The following is a 26,289-nucleotide window of genomic DNA, read 5'->3' as shown; positions in this document are numbered from 1 at the left end:
AAGATTTGACTAGAAATTGATGCTTCTGAAAAATGAAAGTGGAAAGGTTCAGTATGGAGAATTAGAAATACTCTGTAGGAACTTTTCCAAAAAAATAACTGAAATAGGCAATTGGTTGATTTTCAGATTATTAAAAAAGTAAAATCAGACCAGGATAGCACAGTAAATGACAGAGAGGAGGTTAGATATTATATAAATAAATGATTGCCAGTAATGCAACAAATTGCACAGCATTATTATAATTATTTATTATTATGTTTACAATAATGACACCAATGAATGGACAATCGATGCAATGAAATTTGGCCTTAGGATTTGTCAAACTTTAAAATCTGAGTCTCTAAAATACAGTTGTTGATTTTTATGATATATCATATTTAAAATATATAAATCACCAATGGTGTGTTTCAGGCTGAACAAATGTATAAGACATTACCACTGACATTAGTCTAGTTAATAAACATACAAAGCAATTTTAACACACTATACCCAGTGATATCATCTGCTTGAAGTTATTTTGAATTCTCACAGTGTTCATCTTTGAAAGGCTTCTTGGAAAAACGTCTTATGTATTTGATCTGTGCGTGTATGTGAATGATTGCTTCTCCGTGCATGCATGAGTCACACATGGTTTCTCCTCAGTTATCAGTACTTCAGAAGAAATTACTTTTTTCTGCTTAGGTTTAACAGAACCTATAGTTAAGTGGTAAAAATTATGCTTCTTTCACTAGGAAAAAATCTACTCTTCTGCTTACAAACCCCTCTTGCCAAAAAAATGTGTTTACTCATGTTGTTTTACAGATAGTGGAATATTTTTAATATATAATGAAGACCACAAGCGCTGTGTACAAGCTCACAGTTCTAGCTCAATCAGAACTGCCATTTGCAACCAGGACAATGAGTCACAAAAATTCAGGTGGGTCTCTGATCACCAGCTTTTGAGTGTGGCATTGAAGCTATGTTTGGGAGTGCCGTCAAAGAAAGACCAGGCTGCAATCACTCTGAATCCTTGCAACAAGACAAGTGAACTTCAACAATGGGGATGCAGAAATGAAGCCCTGTTTTCACTTGAAGGAGAAGATTTATTTTTTCATTCTGGCAACCGAGACGAAGAAAATATCATACTATCCAAGGGAGCAAGTGTAAAGAGCAAATGGAAGATCTATGGAACCACAGATGATTTGTGCTCCTGGGGCTATGAAGGTAAAGGTCTGAAAATTAATCCTTTTATTATTTTGCAAATTTCTTTGTGTATTTATTAGAGCATATGGACTCTTCTACATTTGACCCCACAATCCTTGACTCAGTTTTAAACATGAAGTTTTGAATATGGATGTATTACAGAACTGGGCCTTGAGTGAACTGACCTTCCAAGTTGGTGGCTAACTTGAGAAAGGTAATTTTATCAGCTAAGTGTTAATAATGACACAAGGACAACTATGTGATTACACTGTAGATGCAACACATAGAGAATGATGACTGCTACAACATGTAGATGAAATTAGGCACTGATCCAGCAAAACACTTAAGCGTATGATTTGCTGCATTGGTATCTTAGTGATTGTACCTGGCTTCTTTGACAAAGAAATGTGAAATTACACTGTAAGTATTGTGTATATCATTATCATCATATTGTTAGTTTATTCAACTACTCTGCATGAAAAATTACTTTCTGCTCACTGGCTTATGTTCACTGCTCTCATCAAGTTTGGTGGCCTCAAAGGAATTTTTCTCCCAGATTTCTCTCACTGATTATGAATCTGGATGCAATACACTGAAAGATTTATATTTTAAACCAGTTCATCTATGGAATAGAAATGCATCTTAAAAAAAGATTTTAAAATATGAAATTAGTGAAAAAAGCAAGTTCTCTCATTTACCTCACAAGTCAGTGCATCTGGAAGTTTGGTTTTCAGCTGCTGTAGTTAGTGATAGTTGTTACTATACACATTCACCAGGAGCATAATTCAGATGATTTCCTCTCTAAAGTCCTGATTCAGAAAAGCACTTGAGCAAATGTTTAAATACATCCCTATTCCAGAAAGATCTTAGCAGGTGTTTAACTCCCATCAATTAAGTGGAACTTAAGCACTTGCTTAAAAAGTCAGGTATATGCTTAAGTGCTTTGTTGGCTAGGGACACTTTTGTGAATCAGCCTCCCTACAGCTCCCTCACTTCCTAGTTTTCTTTTGATAACAATGGGCAGGAAGTGTTGAGAGACCTTGCCTCATGTTACTGTAAAGTTATTTATTTGGGGTCCAATCTTGCAGTCTCGTCTCAGTCACAACACCTACTCGCTGTATAAGAGAGTTTTCTTTCTCTCTGTTAGTTTTAGTATTGCACTCTTCACCATAGTATCTGAACAGAGTTGAGAGCATAGAAATTACCACACTGGATCACATCTAAAGTCCATATAGTCCAGTACTGTGTCTCTGACAGTGAGTAGCAACAAATGTTTAAGAGGAAGGCATAAGAACCCTGCAACAGGCAAGTGCATGGTGATCTGCCCCATACACTAGGTCTTATCCTGATCTCTAATAGTTAGAGACTGGCTAAAACCATGAAGCATGACATGTAATATCTCTTCCAAAATGTTTGTATTTAATTATAATTTCTAGATATTCTTGCAACCTATGTAAACATCCAATTCCTTTTTTAATCTTGCTAAGTCCTTGGTCTCGGTGGCTTCCTGTGGCAGTAAGTCCTACAGTCTTTCTACCCATTATGTAAAGAAGTATGTCCTTTTATCAGTGTTGAATTTCCCACCTTTTAATTTAATTGAATGTCTCCTTGCTCTGGTGTATGAGACAGGGTGAACAGATGTTCCTGATTTACTTTCTTTATATCAGTCTTTATTTTATGTACTTTTTCATCTCCTTTCTATAGTAAACAACCCCAATCATTTCAATCTCTCTTCATAAGATAATTTTTCCAGGCGCTTGATCATTCTTATTACCCTTCTCTGTACTCTGTCTAATTTTGCAATATCCTTTTTGACAGGGGATGACTAATACTGCAAACTGTATTCCAGATGAGGCAGCACCATTGGTTTATATAAAGTTATTACATTCTTCATAAAATCATAGAATATCAGGATTGGAAGGGACCTCAGGAGGTCATCTAGTCCAACCCCCTGCTCAAAGCAGGACTAATCCCCAATTCTTTTTATTCTTCATTTCATTCCCTATGCAGCCTAGCATCTTGTTTGCTTTTTTGACTGCAGCTGTACAGTGAGCCAAGGTTGTCACTGAGCTGTCTACAGAGATGCACAGGTCCCTTTCCTGTTTTGATACAGTTAATTTAGAATCCTGTGAGGTGTACAACTTGCATTTTTGCCTCCAATATGGATAACTTTGTGCATTTATGTACATTGCATTTCATTGGCCTTCAGGGTGCTGTCACAGGGTAACTGACTTTCTGAGAGGGTCAGGCACCTAGCCTACCTGTGAACGAGCCAACCCAGATCTATCTGTAAGTAGTTAATTGCCTAAATGGCTGGGTTGCAGTTAAATAGCTAAGAAATACAGGGCCTAATAAAAGGTTAAGTGGGCCCAGTCAGGAAGGTCAGCAGAACAGAAAAAGCTTTCCTGAAGTAAGGAGCAGAAAAGGTGGACTTAGGAAGGGTGCTCCTGTGGGGAGCAGGTTCTGAGATGGAAGAGCTGTGAATGCCAAGTGCCTTGGGAGGCCCAGTTTCAGCAAAAGGACCTTACCAGACAGTGGCAGGAGATCCAGATCACTGGGAAACTACTCCAGAGAAGAGCTGCAGTGGTTTGACGTCTGCAGAGGGCATGTGTCCCAAGAAGAAACTATTCCTCAGGTGATGTCAGGAGGCCTGACTCCAGAAGAGGATCACAAATCAAGATCTTGGATGGAGGAGAAAGATGGATTTGAATGATGCAGACAGACAAAGATTAACTCTCATTCCCCAGCTAGGACTCTAGGGATGAAGACTTCCCTGAATGTTCTTTTGGCCTTTGACTAAATAAATGACACCCCCCACCCTGGAAGGGACACTGTTAACTCCATAAAGCCTCATTGAACTTACTGATAGCCCACAAGAAGAAACTGAGTCAGGCGCACACCCCTGCAGCTCCACACTGGCCAGCCAGGGAGTATGCAGGTTGATGCCAGTTTTGACACAAGTTACCTCCAGAGATGAGGGGATGCTGCAACAGCTGCTCAATCATCTAGCTTTCTTAGGTGTTTCTAACATTTCTCGCAGTTCTTTCTGGTCCTGACTAACCTAAATAACTTTGTGCCCTCTGCAAATTTTGCTACATTGCTACACCGTTTACAAATCATTAACAAATATAGTAGGCAGTGCAGGGCCTAGTATGCATCCTTGAGACACTGGCCTGTTAACATTTTTCCAGGATGAAAATTGTCTATTTAATCTTACTTTTTGCTTTCTACCTCCTAGCCAGTTTTTGATCCATGACTATATTTTGCCCAATAACCCATGATTAGTTAGCTTCTGTAGTAGCCTCTTGTCAAAGGCTGTTTGGAGATCTATAAAAAGTATGTCAACTAGTTCTCTTTTATCCGCTAGTTTATTGACATGGTCAAAGAATTCTAAGAGATTAATGAACATGATTTTTCTTTGCAGAAACCATGCTGATTAGACATTATCAGATCATGATCTTCCAGGTGTTTCATTGTTCTGTTTTTAATTATAATTTTAACTAATTGGCCAAGTGCACATATAAGACTTACAGGTCTATAACTGAGAAAGTTTAACATTCATAATAAACTTTTTTGTTATGGAAAAATGCTTTTCAGTGCTTTAATTATATTTGTTTGGGATATACCAATCTTTTCTACTTCTGTATAAGGTTATTTTTCATTTTAGTTTTACTTTTTCCATTGAGCTGTATACTTTTCCCTGCATTTGCTCAGTGTTCATGGTTATTCAATAACTGATGATTAGCTGGAAAATTGAATATCCATTACTTAGGCTTAGAGGGTATGTAAACAAACTAGTCATTTTCACTGATTTCACTTTTTTTCCTTAAGTCAGTATTTTTAACTATTTATATTTAATTCAAATTTAAATGTATTTCTCCAGATTTATATAGATATATAGGCTGTCAAGTGATTAAAAATTAATTATAATTAATCTTGCTGCTAAACAATAATAGAATACTATTTATATAAATATTTTTGTATGTTTTCCAAGTTTTCAAATATATTGATTTCAGTTACAACACAGAATACAAAATATGCAGTGCTCACTTTATATTTATTTTTATTATAAATATTTGCACTGTAAAAATAAAATAGTATTTTTCAATTCACTTAATACAAATATTGTAGTGCAATCTCTTTATCATGAAAGTTGATCTTACAAAGGTAAAATTTTGTACAAAAATAAGTGCATTCAAAAATAAAATGTAAAACTTTAGAGCTTACAAGTTCACTCAGTCTTACTTCTTGTTCAGCCAATCTCTCAGACAAAGAAGTTTGTTTACATTTATAGGAGATAATGCTGCCCTCTTCTTATTAATGGTGTCATCTGAAAGTGAGAACAGGCATTCGCATGGCACTGTTGTAGCTGGTGTAGCAAGATATTTGCCTGCCAGATGTGCTAAAGATTTATATGTCCATTCGTGCTTCAACCACCATTCCAGAGGACATGCATCCATTCTGATGATGAATTCTGTTTGATAGCAGTCCAAAAGAAGTGCAGACCTATGCATGTTCATTTTCATCATCTGAATCAGATGCCACCAGCAGAAGATTGCTTTTTTTTTATGTATATATGTATGTATTTATTTATTAATTATTTGGTGGTTCAGGTTCTGTAGTTTCCACATTACAGTGTTGCTCTTTTAAGACTTCTAAAGCATCCTCCACACCCCGTCCCTCTCAGATTTTGGAAGGCACTTCAGATTCTTAAAACTTTGGATCGAGTGCTGTAGCTATCTTTAGAAATCTCACATTGGTATCTTCTTTGCATTTTATCACATCGGCAGTGAAAATCTTCTTAAAACAACCAGCATGCTGGGTCATCATCAGAGACTGCTATAACATGAAATATATAGCAGAATGTGGGTAAAACACAGAGCAAGAGAGGTACAATTCTTCTCAAAGGAGCTCAGTCACAAATTTAATTAACACATTTTTTTTAATGAGCATCAACAGCATCGAAGCCTGTCTTCTGGAATGGTGGCCTGAAAGGGGCAAGAAGGGTCACATGCCCCCCAGACACTTGGGGGGGGGCACATTCAGCAGGGAACCTCAGTGTTGAAAGGAGCAGAATGTGGGGTTGCCACTGCCAGGCGGCCCCACACCGGCAGTTCAGCTGGTGTGGCTGTACTGATACCAGCCCTTTCATGTAGCTGCGTCTCCTGTCTGTGGTCTGTACAGCCCCACCAGGGGACAGGACTCAGGCTGCGGCTGAGGGTGGAACTGGTACAGCCATGCTGGAGGAGCTGCCAGCTTGAGGCCCCATGTTCTGCTTCTTTTGATGCTGTGGTTCCTGGCACAGCAGGAGGACACAGGTAATGTGGGATGGGAAGGAGACAGGGAGAGCATGGGGCTCCCAGGCTGGAGGCAGAGAGGAGTCATTTTGCAGCCATGGGGAGGTCGTGTACCCCCGCTCCCTCTTTAGCTGGTACCACCCTCTGGGTCCCTCCCATGAGTTGCACAGTTGTAAATAAGAAGTGGGCAGCATTATCTCCTGTAAATGTAAATAAACTTGTTTCTCTTAGCGATTGGCTGAACAAGAAGTAGGACTGAGTGGACTTGTAGGCTCTAAAGTTTTACATTATTTTATTTTTCTGAGCGCAGTTATGTATCAAAAAAAATCTAAAGCTGTAAATTGCACTTTCACGATAGAGATTGACTATGGTACTTGTATGAGGTGAATTGAAAAATACTATTTCTTTTGTTTATCATTTTTATAGTACAACTATTTGTAATAAAATAATATAAAGTGAGCACTGTGCACTTTGTATTCTGTGTTATAATTGAAATCAATATATTTGAAAATGTAGAAGAACATCAAGAATATTTAATAAATTTCAATTGGTGTTCTATTGTTTAACAGTGCGATTAAAACTGTGATTAATCTTTTTGAATTAATCATGTGAGATAATTGCAATTAATGGACAGCCCTAAGATTATATATATAGTGATACAGCAGGGCCAAGGAGCAGTGGGAGAGTGCTAGGGGCAATATGTAAGCCCTTGGCTAATTAAGGCATGGTTTCCTGTTGATTAGGGAAGGTCACTACAGGTTAATTGGTGCACCTGTAGCCAATTAAGGCCCTTTCAAGAACCTAATAAAAAAAACCCTGCTTCAAGCAGACAGGGTGAAGTGAGGAAGGAGAGAGCTGGAGTTTGGAGGTGTGTTGCTGAGAATTGAAAGACCACAGAACCAGAGGAAGTGAGACCCTGTCCCAGCAGAGCAAGGAAACTCCCACCCCCAGTGTCAAGGATCCAGGGGGAAAAGGAGCAGAAACCTATAAGGGTTGAGAGGGGCTGGGATTCAGAGAGAGGAGCAAACCCAGACCCCTTCCCTGCTTCCCTCTTCTATCACCTTCCTAGCGAGGGCCACTAGTGGGGCTCTTGGTGTCCCAAGACAAGGGGCAAGTGGTGGTGTCCTAGGCTCCCCTGCCCCCATCCAAGAAAAGTGTGGGACCCACCATACCAACATTGGCTATTTTGTCACAAATACACACACACACACACACACACACACACACGAGAGAAAGAGAGTAATTGTATAAAGATAGACAAGTAATTTCTTTGTATACTTCATAAAAAGGTAAACACATTCTCGAGAGTTTTACTGAATTTCTGTAGAAACACAGTTTGTAATAGAAATGTGATTTGTAAATGTTAAGTTAGAAAAGTTTTCATGTCAAGGCTAATACTGTTTTATAAAATGATTAGGCTAATTGAGTCTCAGAACTTGTTGAACTGAATTTTTCAATAGAAGGAAGAAAGAAAATTTGGAAAAGATGACCTGGAATGTGATGCTATTTGGAAGGCATTCTCCAGCATGTTCTGTATACAGTAGACCCTGCCTACATTAATATATTATCACTTGTGTGTTTTTGTTATTTTGTCTCCTTAGATATCTTTACATTGCTAGGAAATGCAAATGGGGCACCCTGCGTATTCCCTTTCAAGTTTAATAGCAAATGGTACAGTAAGTGTACAGATGCTGGCCGGACAGACAGTTGGCTCTGGTATGGTACAACTGCAGACTTTGATGCAGACCAGTTATATGGATTTTGCCCATTAAAATGTAAGTTCTGCATTAATATGTTGTTTGCTTACAGCACAGTATTTAACAAACCAATGCTAGCAAAATGTAACTGTCTTGTTAATGTCGAATAGTCTAACAGATAAAACTGCAGTATATGACTCATTCCCACATCCCGTTCTTCTTTGCAAGGCAGAAATACAAAATGTTGCATATGTGAATAGAAAAGAATAGAAAATAAAAGAGCATACAGTTCCCCTCACTTAAAGTCTTGCTGAAAAGCAGGATAATAGAATGTACCCCATTTACACCTTACTATATTGTACTAATAGCATGTGCAAGGCTCAGTATTGCATAATCCTGCAATGAGACCCTGTTGTAATGGATATGCATATGAGAACAGAGTTACAATTAATGTAGGATGCTTAGTTATGAATTTGCTTACTCAAGAAAAGTTAATATCTCATGTTGCAATAATCTAGTTTTATGCTTTCTAACATGTTTTTTTTAATAAAATCATCTACGAAAACTCTTTAGTCCCAACTTGTCTGAACCACTGCAACATTCTCCTTCATCTACCATCTTCCCCACATTCAGTCTCTCAAAATTGCTGCTGCTAAAATTCTTCCTCTGCTATGGCTCTGCCGACATCAGTCCTTCTCCAAATCCCTTCACTGACTTACCCTTGACTTTAACATGAACAACAAGTTTCTTCTCCTCACTTTCTCATCTGCCTCCTTACATCTCAGCTCTCACTGTATCTCAGTTCTTCCCTAGATTCTCTTCCATTGTTGTGCCTTCTTCCATGATGCCTATTATCCTTAAACCTCACTTCCTCTCCTGTGGATTCAAAATGCTTTTCCATCATGATTCAGATCCCTGATTAAGACACACTTCTTCAAGTCCCTAGAGAGGGGCTACAAACATCCAGCATAAAGGAATCCCCTCCATCTGCATTTGAGCAAACTGTTTCCAAAGTTTGTTATTCACAGCCAACTCTGTCAAGCCTTTCTTTCAACTCTTCTTTGGATTGGCTTTGTTTACAATTCAATATCTGACTTATTTCTTCTTTTGTATTTTATGAACACTCAGATTTACAACAACCCAAAAAAGCAAAAGAATCCAAAAGAGTAGTAAATCTATGCCTCAGTGACATAATGGTCAGTCTACTACAGGCGGAAGTGTACCAGATGTTTTTTAACCCCATAAAGTGTATTAATCTAGAAACTATTTAAGGCTCAGTTCAGTTATTGGGGCTGCTAACCCAGCTTTCGTTGCTCTCTGTGGTGCCTGTGTGCATAACTCCATCAAGGGAAGAATTGACTCCTACAGACCGTTGCAGATTCCATTGATAATATTCCATGCAAATATGGCACCTTTCGTCCAGTCTGAAGTAACCCTACAAACCAAGTGTCCCCCATTCCACAAGTGGCAATAATTGCCAGTTTCACACAATTTCTGGTGTGCTGGCATTATTATCTTGTCTTCTTGGCCTTCTTGAATTGTTGCCGGATTTCCTGTGGAACTGGCACAATGACGTTTTACAAAAATATCAGACTCTGTTTGACTCCATAACCAATTTTACCTGGTTAGTCATCATTACTAGTAATCAGACTGTATCTTTCATTTCTCTGCAGATAAAGACACCATTAGATTTTGGAAGACAGATCCTTCAACAGGTTTCCACTACCAGATAAACTCCCAATCAGCTCTAACATGGCACCAAGCAAGAAAAAGCTGCCAGCAACAGAATGCAGAATTATTAAGCATCACACAGCTGCATGAGCAAATGTATCTAAGAGGTAAAGTAAGAAACCACTAGAAAGCTCTGACTTGCACTCTGGGAATACAAGGCATAGTATTATAGCTACCTCCTCTGATAGTCTTTTGGAAACAGTAGGATGGAAGGAACTTGTTTCATTTTTAGTGTTTAATGCTACTTCCAAGAGTTTATATAAAGGTGGTTAGCTTCGTATGAATGGATGTATGTGCTGATGGGTCCAATAATGTCAACAAATGTGGTATTTTAGGCTACTTTAGGAATTGTCAGTGAACAGAAGAACAGTTTTTAACCTCTAGTTTGGAGCAGGATAATAATGAAATTGACCATTTGTTAATGTGTTTTACTTATAGCTTCAAGGCTGAGTTTACTCTATGGAATCTTGCTCATGTTCACTTTGCAATTGCTGCCATTATTTCTCATACTGATTTAAGAAATGCAGCTTCTTGTCAAAATTTCAGCATGAAATGTTAATTAACTTCTTATTAGCCTGTCTGAAATGCACATACATGAATAATTTACAAAATATAATTTTACTGACTGATCTTCTCCAAAAATGCAATAGTGCAGCATGTCATGCAATTTCTTGTTTAGGGTTAACTGAAAGTATGGGTTCTGCTCTCTGGACTGGGCTTAACAGGCTGGATTTAAAGAGTGGATGGCAATGGATTGGTGGTAGTCCTTTCAGATACTTGAACTGGGCACCAGGTAGGTATAAATCTGTTGAATATTTAAAACCAGAATTCTGTTTTCATATGAGCACAATGGATCTCAGCAAGCAATTAAAAAACATTACTCATGATTAATTGCATGATTAAACAATAATACAATACCATTTATTTAAATATTTTTGGATGTTTTCCTTATTTTCAAATATATTGATTTCAATTACAACACAGAATACAAAATGTACTGTACTCACTTTATTTATTACAGATATTTGCACTGTAAAAAACAGAGGAAATAGTATTTTTCAGTTCACCTAATACAAGTACTGTAGTACAATTTCTTTATCATGAAAGTTGAACTTACAAATGTAGAATTATGTAAAAAACAAAAAACCTGCCTTCAAAAACTTCAAAAACAGTGTAAAACTTTAGAGCCTACAACTCCACTCAGTCCTACTTCTCATTCAGCCAATTGCTCAGACTAACAAGTTTGTTTACATTTGCAGAAGATGATAATGCTGCTTGCTTCTTGTTTACAATGTCACGTCATGAAATGAGAATAGGCATTTGCATGACACTGTTTTAGCTGGCGTCACAAGATATTTACACGCCAGACGCACTAAAGATTCATGTCCTTTGAAGCTTCAACAACCATTCCAGAGGACACGTGTCCATGCTGATGGCAGGTTCTGCTCAATAACAATCCAAAGCAGTGTACAGTGAATCATGTTCATTTTCGTCATCTGAGTCAGATGCCACCAGCAGAAAGTTGATTTTCTTTTTTGATAGTGTGGGTTCTGTAGTTTCTGCATCCGAGTGTTGCTCTTTTAAGATTTCTGAAAGCATGCTCCACACCTCGTCCCTCTCAGATTTTGAAAGGCACTTCGGATTCTTAAATCTTGGGTTGTGTGCTATAGCCAGGGCCAGCTCCAGGCACCAGCGAAGGAAGCATGATGCTCAAAGACTAGCTTTGGCATTAGACAGCCCCCAGTGAGAGATTGGCGGGAAGGGGAACTTTGAACTGATGATGATTGATGATAGTAACCTATAAGATAATAGTCTGTGCATACAGAGATATAGATATAGATATTTGTTTGTTTTTATTTAGATGGTTACATGTGGTTAAATACCCTTGGTAGAAAGTTTTACTATGCATGTGTATCCAAATAATTATTTTTTATTATATATACTCTTAATATATTTAATGTTATTGTAGATAGGTGGAATCCAGTTCCATTCTGATTTGAGTAAATTCCCTGTTATGTTTTGTTTTTGTATTTTTTGACAGTCAGTTCTATTACTTTGTCCACTATTAAATAACCTTTTATCACAGTATTACGCCCCCCCCCCACACACAACACACACACATACGCTTCCCGAGTCTCACCTGCTGAATACATTATACCTCCACTGTGACAGACAATTGCTAAATCTTGGTCAGTGGTTTTGGGACAGGGTTACCTATGCATGTGTTTCAAATTATAACATAATAACTCTACTCTGAGAGGTCAGTTTACACATGTGTAATTTTCACTGTGAGCAAAAGCTTGTTCAAGAATCTATAGAACACTGCAATATTCCAGTACTGTAAATATTGAGTTAAATTCTGTCCTGAGATTACATGGATGTAAGTAAGGGCAGGATCTGGCTCATTAACTATACTTCTAAGCAGTCGTATCAGCATCTATTTCAGCTTCTCTTGTAAGATATATCAGTTATAAAACATTCAGAAATGTATGTGTGTGCCAACTGTATTTTTTATCATAAAAATAGATTTGCCTTTCCCATAAATTCAGTATTTCTTGTTTTTCTGTATCCCATTATGATGGGATTTTTAACGTCAAAAAGATGATGGAACTAAGGGCTGGTCTACAGTACGGGGGAAAATCGATCAGCAATAATGTAGCTGAAGTCGAAGTATCTAAGATCGAATTACTCACCGTCCTCACGGCGTGGGATCGATGTCCGCGGCTCCCCATGTCGACTCCGCAACTCCGTTTGGGTTGGCGGAGTTCCGGAATCGATATAAGCGCGTTCGGGGATCGATATATCACGTCTAGATGAGACACGATATATCGATCACCGAGCAATCGATTGCTACCCACCGATACGGCGGGTAGTGAAGACATAGCCTGAATGAACCTCGAGTTCAGATGATTTTCCTATTCCTTAAACCTGAATACTACATGTAGCTATGTCTAAGACTGCAAATCTGAGTTTGGATTGAAACTGGGGAAAAATGAGAATTTCCTGCTTAACATTCATCCAGGAACGAGCTCCCCAGTCATATTTATATCTCAGAACTGTACTTGACATACAAGGAGAATCTCTCTTTTTGTATCTTTTTTTTTTTTTTTTTTTTTTTCCCCAAAGGAAGTCCTTCTCCAGAGTCTGGAAAAATCTGTGCAGCTTTAAATCCTGGAAGAAATGCTAAATGGGAAGACTGGGAATGTGATCGGAAACTTGGCTACATTTGTAAAAGGGGAACCACCAGATTAGATTCTTTCACTGTCCCCTCAGGTAAGTCAGTCAATAAATATAAAGTTTGTTGATCTGTGCTGTAGCATTCCAAGCTGCAAAAGTGAGCAGATAAAATGCATTTTATCTTTGTATCTATATGAGATTATGAACTATTTTCAAAGGGCAGGAATTCTTTTCCTAACATACACTCTTCTGTTTTGTTGGTTTTCATTTTGCAACCACTCTGCCCTTTACCCTGTTTAAACATCGTGGACTGGATCTTATAACTCACTGGCACAGTAGTAAATAAAGATGGGAGAGGAGAAAAGGAACTTAAAATCCACCTTTTCCACAGCATTTCTGTCAGTTAAATGCTTCACTGAATTATTCACAATAGTGAACATAAGAAGGGGAGAAGACAGTTGAAACAAAGTGAATCATATTTTCATAAAAGGGAAGAAAGTAAGAAGTGAAAAAGCAAAGGGAGAAAACAGTGACACATCGCAGAGGTGGCGCACAAGTTATTTTAAGGGAATAGGGTTTTCCTTTGTAATTTTCCCCTATATCCATATCTGGGAAGTTCAGCTAGTCCCATATATGGTCTGATATTTCTTAGTGAAAGTATCTATTTAAAAAACTCAATTCAAAGGCATTCAGCATTAGATTACAGTTTCTGATGTTCAGATAACTGAGAATCAGTTATGAAATAATATAGAAAAAGATGTCAACACCTACACAATACTTAGCTGTTGTAGGGGACTACAGAAGACTGTGTCACGGCCTAGCTAGGGTGTCTCCACTTTCTCGGCGGCCTTGTGAAGAGCCCCGGCTTGCAAAGTGGCCGGTCATTGTAGGAACAGCATGCCAGTTATAACTTGCTTTTAACTGGTTGAAACCAGTTTGTATGGCCTTAGGCCAAAGGGCGGACATAGCCTGTGGGAAGTCCCTTTTTGCATATGTATGAGTTGCTTTTGTATTGTGTATATATAGCTGTATGCTCCCGGTCCGCCTTTGGACTCCGACCCAGGCCGAGCTGAGCTTCGGTGCTGGGTTCCCCGCCTAAGTGACAGCAACGCCCAGGGTTCCCGTTGCGGATGTGTCACTTTACCTTCATTAAAGCCAAATAACTCACTGTGTGTGTGGGCCTCGTCCTTGCAGAGCACTCAGGCACGTAACAGCTGTAATATATGAAAATCTTACATCTGACATTGAAAATAGTACCTATATTCAAATGTGTACATCTTACAAATTGTAAAATGTCCTCTTTCTCAAGTGCTTTAAAATGTTCATATTTTTAATATCTCATTTGACTACACTGATATTTTCTATAGCAGATTCTGCATGAAGTATTAGACCTGACATTCAGACTTTTATACAGAATGAAAGCAAATACAGCCAGTTTTATTTACTTTGTTTTTTTAATTATGCTGATACATTGTTTAATTTTAGATGATGTGGGTCCTATTAAATGCCCAGATGGATGGATGTCATATGCAGGTCACTGTTACATGATTCACAGGGAGCCCAAAATATGGAAAGAAGCCTTGACTTCTTGTAGAAAGGAGGATGGTGATCTGGCCAGTATCCGCAACGTTGAAGAGCACAACTTTATAGTGTCTCAGATTGGGTTCAGTGAGTAATTTCACAGGGCAGTAATTTGCCTGTGTTCATATTTATAATGTTCCCCTTGGCTGGTTTATATTGTTTAAACTAAAATGTCTATAGCCAAAAAACATAGATCAGAGGTCACTTGACATATGGAGGGGATAGATTTTCTTTGATAAATGATGAAAAATAAAGTACAGTTGTACAATATGGAACAATATTTTTTTTTTTAAAAAAAAGCTCAAAATTATAATTGAAATTTCCTTTCAAGGTGAACAAAACATTTAATCTGAACTGAAACAAAATTCTTTTGACTTTCTGATTTGCTGAAAAAATTTTTTTTACCTGAAATGATTTTTTCCTCAATTTTTCAGAATTACAAGTGAACTGAAAAATCTATTATTTACCTACCTATTATGAAAGTGCAGATTCTACTGTGAATAGGAATGTGAGATATTTATTTTTACCCATTTGTCTTGTTTGTCTTTGAAGAGATGTGGCATAAGGTGAGTAGTGTACATACATTTTGCTAAAAAGTTTTAAAGGTAGAGTAGGGTGAATAGCAGATTTTTGATCACTGGCAATTCTGAAAATTCAGAAGGAAAAAATTAGTTTGGAATTGGACTGATTTTTTTATTTATTTTTTTTAATTTTCAGAGAAGCAACAAGTTGAAGAAAAATGATTTGGGATTGAATGAAACATTTCATTTCAGAAAAACGTTTCATTTCAATTTTAATCACTTATCTATTTTTGAATTTCTAAAATTAAAGAGAATTTTTTTAAATGAAGTCTTTCAAATCAAACATTTTATTTTGAAAATGTCAAAAATAAACGGGTTTGTTTGTGTTTTTTAATTTTTTACCTTAAATGAGCAATTCAGTGAAATTTGACACAAATTCACAAAAAACATTGGTCACTAAATTTCCATTTTTTTCCACCAAAAAAAAGTATTGGCAAAAGAATGTCACCCAGCCCTGCTTAAAGTGTTTGTTAAAAGTATGAGTAACTTTTTATTTTCTTGGTAGGTGGGTACAGTGTGTGAGAACAGGAAGTTTGAAGAGTTAGAGTAAAGTTTTGTTTGCATTATTTTATACTAAATATACTGGCAATGTGTTTTGGACAAAGTCTAGAACAGGGGTTGGCAACCTTTCAGAAGTACTGTGCCTAGTCTTCATTTATTCACTCTAATTTAAGGTTTCATGTGCCAGTAATACATTTTAACATTTTTAGAAGGTCTCTTTCTATAGGTCTATAATATATAACTAAACTATTGTTGTATGTAAAGTAAATAAGGTTTTTAAAATATTTAAGAAGCTTCATTTAAAATTAAATTAAAATGCAGAGCCCCCCGTACTGGTGGCCAGGACCAAGGGCAATGTAAGTGCCACTGAAAATCAGTTCGCATGCCACCTTTGGCACACGTGCCATATGTTGCCTACCCCTGGCCTAGAACTATGCTATTGTAACAGATAAGACCCCCAGTTATTTGTCTAACTGTTGCTGTTAAGAGGCACAACCAAGGTTTTTGATAAAGCAGCAAGAATTCACTTCTTTGTGCTACATCTTAAAATTCTTGAACACAACTTCCTTATTCCAAAATCAACATGAAACGTTATCCTATAGACGGATTGTTATCACAATAACTATTTTTATGTTTTAGAGCCAACAGATGAGCTGTGGATTGGACTGAATGACTTTAAGGTTCAAATGTTTTTTGAATGGAGTGATGGGACTCCTGTGACATACACCAAATGGCAACGTGGAGAACCAACCAGAACAAACAACAGGCAAGAAGACTGTGTTGCTGTGAAGGGCCAGGTAATATAATCTGATTAATATTAACACAGTTAACATTGAAGGTAGCTTCCCAAAATACATCTGGTTTTGACCCCCACTTTCACCACCTAGCTGGGCCAGACTAAAGAATAGGTTCTACAGGCCCATGTTGAGGCCTAGAGTCACAGGATGAGATCAGAGTGATGAAGAATCCACCACCTGATACCTAAGTTGTTTCAATGGTTGGTTACAACTAACCATTCAATGGTTAGTAGGATGCTAAGAATTTGCATCTTATTTCTAGTAAAAATATATTCTTGTGTCAGCTTCAGTTATTGTTATGCTTTTGCCTGCTAAATTAGAGAGCTCTCTGCTACCAGAAATTGATTATTACCTCTTAACCGTTTCTTGGATAAATTAAATACACTAAGGTTTGCTTTATTTTTGGTGAGGCATGGTGCCTTTCATTAGTTTGTGGTGAATTATGTAATTATTAGCTGTGATTTATCATTCACAAGCAAATACTATTTAGAGTGGTGAAGGAAGTGGCTGCCTACTTGCTAAGTGGTACTTCATGTAAACAGCGCATTTCACCAGTGCTTTGAGATCTGCAGTGGTTACCAAGGAGCCTATAGGTGGAATTTAAGGTACTGGTATGGTTGATAAAGACCTATTTGATTTGAGCCCTGCCCACTTGAAAGATTATCTCTCTTTCTTCATGTTAAACGGAGATTCTTGTGACTTTTGGAGACATTCTAGCTAGTACACATTGTCTGTGATGAGTGCTTGACTGACTTCCTTCACTGCCCCTTTGGACTGACAAACCAAATTTGTTGTATTACAAAGCGCTCTCCAAGGCTTGCTTATTTACTGGGGAGGTTGGTGGCAAGTGGGGCAAGCATTTGGTAGAGACAAGTCAAGGGACTTTGTATGAATTAAAATTGAATTAGTTTAACATCTTTGCTGGTGGCTGAAATATTATTAATATTTTGTAGCAACATTATCAAAGGCAATTTACTGTGCAAGTTATATTATGGATGTAATTTAAAAATTGTACACATGCTTCGATTCAAACTAGTGTAAATATTGAATTAGATTATTATTAACACAGTGCCCAGAAGCGTAGTGGTGGACATGGACCTCCATGTGCTAGTGCTATACAGAAACAGAACAAAGATTCTTCCTGTCCTAAGGATCTTAGAAGCTAAATATAAGCGAGAACGGAAGGATACAAACAGACCAGTGGGGGAGTATAAGGAAGGAAACAATGGCACAATTAGCTAGTATGATAGGAAATGGTCTCAGCACATACCCAAAGCTAACTGACTAATAGTTGTTTCAGTACAGAAAGAGCTAAACATTGACTTTTAGTTTAAAATCACATTTGTTTCAGCTTAAGTAGATGAACAACAAGAAAGAACAAAGAGAAAACCACCATGAGTGCACAATGCTTGCGTCTACTCTGTAGCAGACTTCAGTAGAGTAGATTTGCTGACAGAAGTGGTCTGGACACAACCTTCATAGTACCTTTGCCTGCTCCCACAGTGACACTGTCACCACTAAATGCTCTGTGAAAGTAATGCGATTTATATTTCTAAATCAATTAATAGAACACAACCTTCATAGTACCTTTGCCTGCTCCCACAGTGACACTGTCACCACTAAATGCTCTGTGAAAGTAATGCGATTTATATTTCTAAATCAATTAATAGAAGCGCTTAAGAAAGAGAAAGAAACAGGATTTTCTCTTTCAAAGAACAGGACAGATAAAGGAAATGAGCAGTTTTCTAAAGACTCTGAATCTCTTTTCACTGACATTCCTTTCTTTCTATTGCCATATTCAGGATGGCTACTGGGCAGATCATCTTTGTGAAAAGAAAGTTGGTTACATCTGTAAAAGGAAACCATTGTCACAACTATCTCAGAAAATGGAAAGCACAGATGCAGGCTGCCAGAAAGTAAGTAGGCAGTGAGAGTAATTTTCAAAATCAATGGGAGCTTTGCTTGTGAAGAACCCAAAATGAATTATATGGATATCCAGGAAGTTAAATTGTATTACTAGGTTTCACTCTCTTTCAGTTACTCTGTCTTTCATTATGCCATCTACAATAATCACTTTTAAAGGAGCCTAGTATTTTTGCTGTAAAGCGTTGGTAAATTATGCATATTGATTATTACTAATCTGAAAAAAAATACTACTTCAGTTAAGACAAATCTGTTCTGAATTCATTTTTTATTTATATGTATGCTCCCATACTGATAGCTGGGGCCAGCCTTAAGGAAAATAGTGCCTTGGGCAAACTCATATTTTGGTGCCCTTTTCTTTGAGTTTGAGAACAGCAGTAAGGGGTGCTGGGCATGTGGACCAGCTCCTGGCCCTAGGGCCCAGTTGAGCTATACAGGGAGGAGTTTCTGAGCCCAGAGGCTTTCCTAACCATACACTCCCTGACCACCTAGCATGAGGAGAGCAGGTGCGCAGCCACCACCATTGCCCATGGGAAGAGGGGACACAGCCACAGTATTGCCAACTCCATGTAGCAGGAAGTTGCCAGACAAACTCTGAAAAGTCACTAGATGTCACTATTTAAGTACTCGAAAGGAGTAAAAAATGTCACTAAACAAAATTTCCAGAGAATTCCACAGAGAATTTTCTATATGTATATAATATGTATGTGCCCAGGTGAATGTAGTCACAAAATCATTCCCAAGCAGCTCAATAGTGTTAATAAAATGTATTTCATGCTCTTCATACTACATTCTATTGCACACCAAGTCAATGTCATTAGGTTTCAATTGAGCATGTTCTCAGAAGGAACCACATTCTAGGACTCCTTGGACTGAGATCACTATAATCAGCAGGCAAGGAAGAGAAGTGTGTGGAGGCTAATTAAATTAAAAGACTAGCAAAGTATTTAATTAAAGCCAGGCACACTTTGGAGAGAGCAGCACATTAGCTAGGGCTTGTGTTTACCCAAATGTGTTCTTTCTTGCCACTCTGTAGTAGGTAGCAAACCCTGTGATGCAGGGAAAGATGGCTAATGAAGCAGGCAGTGCGGGGGAAGCAGGATAGAGAGGGCAAGGAGAACCGCACGGGTGGGAGGTGGGGTGGACTCCTAGTGAATAAGTCAACTAACAGCAGAGCTGGCATCTATGTCCTTCAGGTCTGGCACAACTCTGGAGGCTGTGAAAATTTTGCAGTAGACCAAGCACAAATTGAGACTACTCCATTTTCAGCAGACTGTAATATAGAAATAGTACTGATGTCATTTTATTCATGATTAGGCAGACAGAGTTAGCCAAACATTCCTGTATGTTTGCATGTGGTGTTCCTTCAGTTAAATTTACAAAACCACTATCCCTAGTGGAAATTCTGAGAGTAAGTGCTAAATAAGAATTTCCTGTCTCTGATGATGACATTATTTTCTTTTTTTTCTCATTATGTCTTAGTTTGGCTTTAATGATGAATTCTTAATTAATATTTTATTAATACACTTCAAAATGAGTAGAGTTCATTCAATGTGTAGTATATCACAATTCGTCAAGAACTAATGCAGATGCCTAATGGTCATGTTACAGGGCTGGAAAAGATATGGCACATACTGTTATTCTATTGGACAGATACCCGGGACATTTTTAGAAGCAAATAAAATCTGTGAAAGGAATAAGAGTTACCTAGCTTCTATTGAAAATAGGTACGGTAATGATTTTTTCTTTTACTTTTACATTTGTGCTAATGAGGGAAATAACTTAGAGCCTCCTAAGTTCTAAAACAGCCTAGAACTTGTTTATCAAATCTAATGTTGTATCAAAATGGTCTAATCTGCAAATAAAAAATCAAGGTGGAATGTTAAAGTTACCTGCTCCTGTGAATTTTTGGTTTTAACAAAATTTCCTTCCAGGAGAATAAGTCATTTTTGTTTCTACATTATAAAACCACCACCTCATGCCATAGCTCCATCCCTAATTTTAGTACCAAATGGTCAGTAGAATGCCCCAAAACTGAGACAAAAGAAAACAAACAAAAATCTAACTTCCTCTTTCCCATCTTGTCCCTCAGGCCTTCATGGTTTAGTGAACAGCAGAAAAGAAGAACTCAATTGTTATACATTATGAATATTCCAAAGTTAATATGCTGCCTGAATTATGTTAGTAATTATATCTTGTTTAGTTTTAAAATAAATACTATGAAAACAAAATTCAATTTATCTTTGGTTTGACACTTCTTCTCCTTTTTATAGGTATGAACAAGCCTACCTGATTAGTTTGGTTGGGCTGAGGCCCGAAAAATATTTCTGGATAGGTCTTTCAGATGTAGAGGAAGAAGGGACTTTCAAGTGGACCAATGGTGAAGCAGTTTTGTTTACTCACTGGGATTCAGCAATGCCCGGTATGCACTGCAGTGCTGTGTGATATATACTGTCTGTACTTTAAATATGGTCTAAAACAGTGGTTCTCAAACTAGAACCGCTGCTTGTTCAGGGAAAGCCACTGGCGGGCCGAGCCGATTTGTTTACTTTCCGCGTCCACAGGTATGGCCGATTGCGGCTCCCACTGGCTGCAGTTCACCGCTCCAGGCCAATGGGGACTGCAGGAAATGGCACGGGTCAAGGGACATGCTGGCTGCCCTTCCTGCAGCCCCCATTGGCCTCGAGCGGTGAACTGCAGCCAGTGGGAGCAGCAATTGGCTGAACCTGTGGACGCGGAAGGTAAACAAACCAGCCTGGCCGGCCAGGGGCTTTCCCTGAACAAGTGGCAGCCCAAGTTTGAGAACCACTGGTCTAAAAGACTGAATGTTGAATCTCCAATGAGATTCCATTCTCTATCCCTTAATAGATTTTACAGTTGTTGGTAGTTCTCAATACATCTTTGATTGGTTTCATTGTCAGGAGATTTGGTATTTCTATTCTCAGAGGAATGCTATGACTTCTGATGTGCTAACTCCATAAGGTTAAACTGTTGGCTAGTCTTCACAGGAAAATCAGATGACCTCACAACACCTTAAGTGGGGAGGGGGAAAGTGGCAGCACGTCAGTAGTGTTTGGTTTGCTGGGGAAAAAGGTATACCGCTTTAAGAGGTAGAGAAACATGGATGCTCGTGCAGCCACAGAGCGGGTCAGTGTGGGGGTGCTGACTCATCCCCCCCAGGTGACCTGACTGGAAGGGAGGGGAGAGTATATAGGGTAAATGGGCAGGAAAAGCCCTCTGAAACACAGACTAAATGAGTACTCCCAGACAGTTATTAATAACGTTGCGGCCTAATTAAACCACATCCAGTCTCCTGTTCTTCTTCCCATATAGCCGGACAATCAGAATCCTTGTTGTTATAGTCCAGAGTCAAAGACCAATTCCTAGAGCCTTATGTCTTGAGTTGGTCTCACATTCATCCCCCTAACTTGGGTGATACTTAGCACTGGATAGAAGTGGCCCAAATAGAGAAATAGTAGCGATGGTGCTATGTTAGAAATTAAACAATTGCATAACTAGAGATTATCATACTTTGTATGTTGCATTTGTATTGCTAGCCTGAATGTATGGAAACTTCCTTGCAAACAGAGGTCTGGAATAGTTTGTTGGGGCCTGATCCAAAGAGAAACACTCACATTAGCTTCAATAGGTAGTGGATTGAGCCTTTTATCAGCAAGTTGTTTAAATCATTTTGATACAGACAGATATTTTAGGCAATTTAATGCTCTTTACTCTATATGGGAATAACGTTCTACATACCATTTTCAGTACTTCTCATGGTCAAAGTGGTGAAGGTTCCAGCTTAAATTCTGTAGGGGTTTCCTTTTTGTTAAAAGTGCTCGTGGGACTTAGCATATCACATGTGCTGCTGGTGTATGTCTTTGTGTGTGTGTGTGTGTGTGTGTGTGTATATATATATATATATATATATATACACACACACACACTGAGGACCTGATTTTTGGTGACACTAAAGCCACTTTACACAGCCAGAGCAGAGCCCTGGTATTTACACTCACATTAATGCCCTTTACATGGCTTCAGTAGTAAACGAGCCTGAGTATAAATGGGAAATCATGTCCTGAATGCCTTTGCAGTAAAATCTCCATCTTTTACCTCATAAAATGTATTATTAAGTTAACTAGAAGTTTCATTTCTTTTGAAATACTCAAGGCAGGGACTCTGTCTTCAGTGTTTGGAAAGCACCTAGACCATTGTCTACCATGTAAATATTAAAATACTATTAAAAAGTATTGCTGTAAATATATAAATAACAATCAATTAATATGTTATATTATTGCCAACTAATTTGTGCTACTTTTTTCTCATTAAGGAAGAAATCCAGGCTGTGTTGCTATGAGAACCGGAACTGCAGCTGGATTATGGGATGTTCTTAATTGTGAGAGGGTGGAAACCTTTCTCTGTAAACAATGGGCTGAGGGAGCGACACCACCTACTATTTCTCCAACAACTCCTTCTCCCACGTGCCCCCAAGGATGGGAATTAAGCACTTATAGCAGTTCATGCTTCAAAGTAAGTTCTAAACTAGTAAATGGAGGGTGAGAGGCTTCATTCTTGATTTTAAGGAAAGGAGGGGACTAGGTTCTCTCTGCCTTATCTGAGACTAGACCAAGCTCCCCTCAGATAACTGAACTCAGTCCTAAAGATCCAGCTCAATTCTACACTCACCCAGGAATGGAAGAAGATCAGCTGTCCAGTAATATCCTCTGACTTGGGGATGGGCAAGGAAGGCACTCCTTTTATGTGAGGAGTTGGGACTAGTGTGAGTGAATATTGCTGTGAATAAGAATATTGGAGAGTGGAAAAGAAAGGAGGGAGAGTATGACAAGGAAGGTGATTGAAAGGAAGGAAAATGGTTAAAGAACACAACCTAGAACAAGGGAAGAAAAGAAAGAAGGGGAATAGAGTAAAAGGAAGAAAAAGATAGGAAGATTATACATTAGTGGAAAATAAACTTGAGTAGAAAATTGGTGTGGGGGGCAAGGAGGAACAAAATATATCAAGACATTCGGTCTATGAAAAGATTTAACAAGTTAAGGCAACTACAGGAAAAGAGAGAACAACAAACACAGAGCAGATCTAGTATTTCTAAAAAAATACTTAATATAAAGGGAAAGGCTAAAATGCTTGATTTAAATAATACAAACAACAAAGCTTGGCATCAGTGGGATTATTTAGTGAGTCAAGCTCAGCGTTGTGAGTAAGAGGTTCCATATTTGCACTCAGGACAGGATGGGCTATAAGGATAGATGGTATGGGAACATAAATATTTAAGTTCACCCAAGGCAGGAGAGAGTCTCAGGCTTGGCCCATGATAAGAACAGGACGTTGCCCGTATTCTTTAGGCTAACATCTATCAGGGATGCTGGTGGGTTAATTTAAATTAATATTTGTGAGGAGCTTTGAGCGCCTCAAATGAAAAGTGATAGATGGGAGATGTCCCAAAGGCATATGAAAGAAATATGTTTTAGAAGACATTTGAAATGACCTAAGAAAGAAGTGCAGGACTGGGTGCAAAATGTGTCCAACATGCTTTGGAATTCTACAGAACAAAGAGTAAATGTAAGATGTTAATAGCTTTTGTTTTAGGAGACCCTTGTTTTAGTTTTAGTTTTGTAATTTTTTTGTTTTTTGTTTTTTTAAACAAACCCAACCAAAGGTAATTTTGATTCTGGTCCTATTATCCCCTTATTGGTCAGGTCAGCCCTGTGCTCACCCATTGCTCAAACCTCTTCTTGTGAGTCCTAAGCCACTCTAGTCAGCATACCCAGATGCTCCTCACTCCACTTTTTCTCATCCCCGACAATTCTCCCTCCCACTCATGTCACGGGGTATCCTTGGCACTTCCACAGCTCCTATGAGTTGTAAACTGACTTCTTTCCTTCTCTGCTATTCTAGCAGCTATAAATCCTCCCCAATATTCCTCACTTCTGTGAGTGAGTGAGAGATCTCCATGCAAAGTGAAACAGTTAAATTTACAAATAGAGCACTCTGTAACCTGTTACCTGAACATGACATACTCTTTGACTTGTCTAGCTGTACAAAATCCCATTTTTAGGAAATGTTTTAGGAGATGTTTCTTGATTTTATAATGTAGTATACAATATTTTATTATAAACTATATTCTCTTTAGTGTTTTTGTAAGAATACACAACAACAAAAGAAAACATGGTTTGAAGCTCGAGATTTTTGCAGAGAAATAGGAGGAGATCTGGCTACCATCCAGAGTAAGGAGGAAAATCGTATAATAAAAACTGCAATAAAGTATGTATCATATTTTATTCTAATTAATGATATGTCAAATAATAATAATTAGAAATACTCTTTTATCCTTTGTGAAATAGGATTTTTCTGCTTTTACAGACTAACTATGTGTTAGTCAACACTCTCAAATTATTAATTTTCTTAGTGGTCACATTTAAAAACAATAGCTTGGAGCTTCATAAATCTGTGTCATGATATATGGAATATGGATTTTGGAAGAATATAAATTGGTCCAGAGTTCATTTGTGCAAAACCAGCTATATTTACAAAAATAAGAATAGAAAATAGGGCCAACTTTTGTGACTCATCTTTAATGAAGCACTGATTGAAACATTTTAAAAAAAAAAAAGAAAGAAAAGGCAGCCCTGAATTGATAGACATTTTTTTTTTCCTTAAAAGACCAGGGAACTGTGACATATGTAAAGGAGAGGCCCCAGAGGAGGAATTACCACATACTGATTCCACGGAAGAGACTGATGAATTAAAACTAAAACTATTAACGTTGATCTTAAGCTTTGTTTCTTCTGAACAAAGAAACAAAGCTTAAGATCAACGTTAATAGTTGGGGCCTCTCCTTTACATATGTCACAGTTCCCTGGTTAACAACAATCTGACCTCTTTGTCACCTCCTGGAGAGCACTCCTATTTAGGTCTCAGGCCTCTAGCCATCACCTTTGTCAGGGTGGAATCTCATAATCCTCTTGCTCCAGACCAAGTCCTTAGGCTGCAGTCTCCTGTAATGAACTGTGACCAACTCAGCGGGTCTGAGTTTAGTTCAGCCCCTGCAGTTCTGTTCTTTCATGGGGCAATGGCAGAGTCATCTAGTGAACCATCCAGCTTTCAATAAAGCAAAATATTATTTATTCAGACAAAAGTATTACAGATAATACACATCTTAAAAATAATAAACTGCTTCTATACATGCCTCGCTTATCACATAGAGGTTTTGATAGGTTTGAATTACTTCAGGTCCTTTCTGTGCACCCTGTATTTTTTGGTTACAGTCTCCAGTCTGTCCATTCTTGGCTAGAGTGTGAGTCACTGTCTCCTCTGGTCAAAGCTGTTATTTTACATGATTTCAAGTCCTTTGTTATCTCACACTTCTTGAACCAGATCAAACCAGTTTATGCTATTCCCAGAGGGACTAGCAAATACTTGTTACCTGTGTTTTATCCCCATTGTCTTAAATTTCTTCAATAAATGTCCCTAATCTTACCCATTGAGCCAGGAATAAAGTCACTAGTCTGCCCATAAAGATACTGATAACATTTATGAAGTTAATACAATAGTCTTTGAATACTCCATGATTCCAGGGAATTGCATTGGTCATACACCTCTACCTCAATATAACGCTGTCCTTGGAAGCCAAAAAATCTTACCGCGTTATAGGTGAAACCGTGTAACATCAAATTTGCTTTGATCCACCGTAGTGTGCAGACCCACCCCCTTGGACCACTGCTTTACCACGTTATATCCAAATTAGTGTTATTTCGGGTTTCATTATTTTGAGGTAAAGGTGTATCATATACCAATAAGT

At 38.0% G+C, this 26,289-nt stretch overlaps 1 protein-coding gene across 1 annotated transcript in view; it reads left to right on the top strand.

The window, feature by feature from the left end:
* The window catches only part of LOC116826251 (macrophage mannose receptor 1-like), a 58,921-nt gene that overhangs the window by 619 nt on the left and 32,013 nt on the right, over positions 1 to 26,289 (top strand). The window contains 12 exon segments of the mRNA XM_075061942.1: positions 802 to 1,203; positions 8,081 to 8,254; positions 9,850 to 10,014; positions 10,587 to 10,700; positions 13,034 to 13,180; positions 14,570 to 14,752; positions 16,387 to 16,544; positions 18,347 to 18,460; positions 20,079 to 20,194; positions 20,741 to 20,889; positions 22,801 to 23,000; positions 24,622 to 24,752. Of these exon segments, the coding sequence (XP_074918043.1) occupies positions 802 to 1,203; positions 8,081 to 8,254; positions 9,850 to 10,014; positions 10,587 to 10,700; positions 13,034 to 13,180; positions 14,570 to 14,752; positions 16,387 to 16,544; positions 18,347 to 18,460; positions 20,079 to 20,194; positions 20,741 to 20,889; positions 22,801 to 23,000; positions 24,622 to 24,752 (2,053 nt within the window).

This window comes from Chelonoidis abingdonii, chromosome 2 (assembly GCF_003597395.2).
Source record: "Chelonoidis abingdonii isolate Lonesome George chromosome 2, CheloAbing_2.0, whole genome shotgun sequence".
NCBI lineage: Eukaryota > Metazoa > Chordata > Testudines > Testudinidae > Chelonoidis > Chelonoidis abingdonii.
Note: the sequence above shows the minus strand (reverse complement) of the source record. Positions and strands in the feature narration are given on the sequence as shown.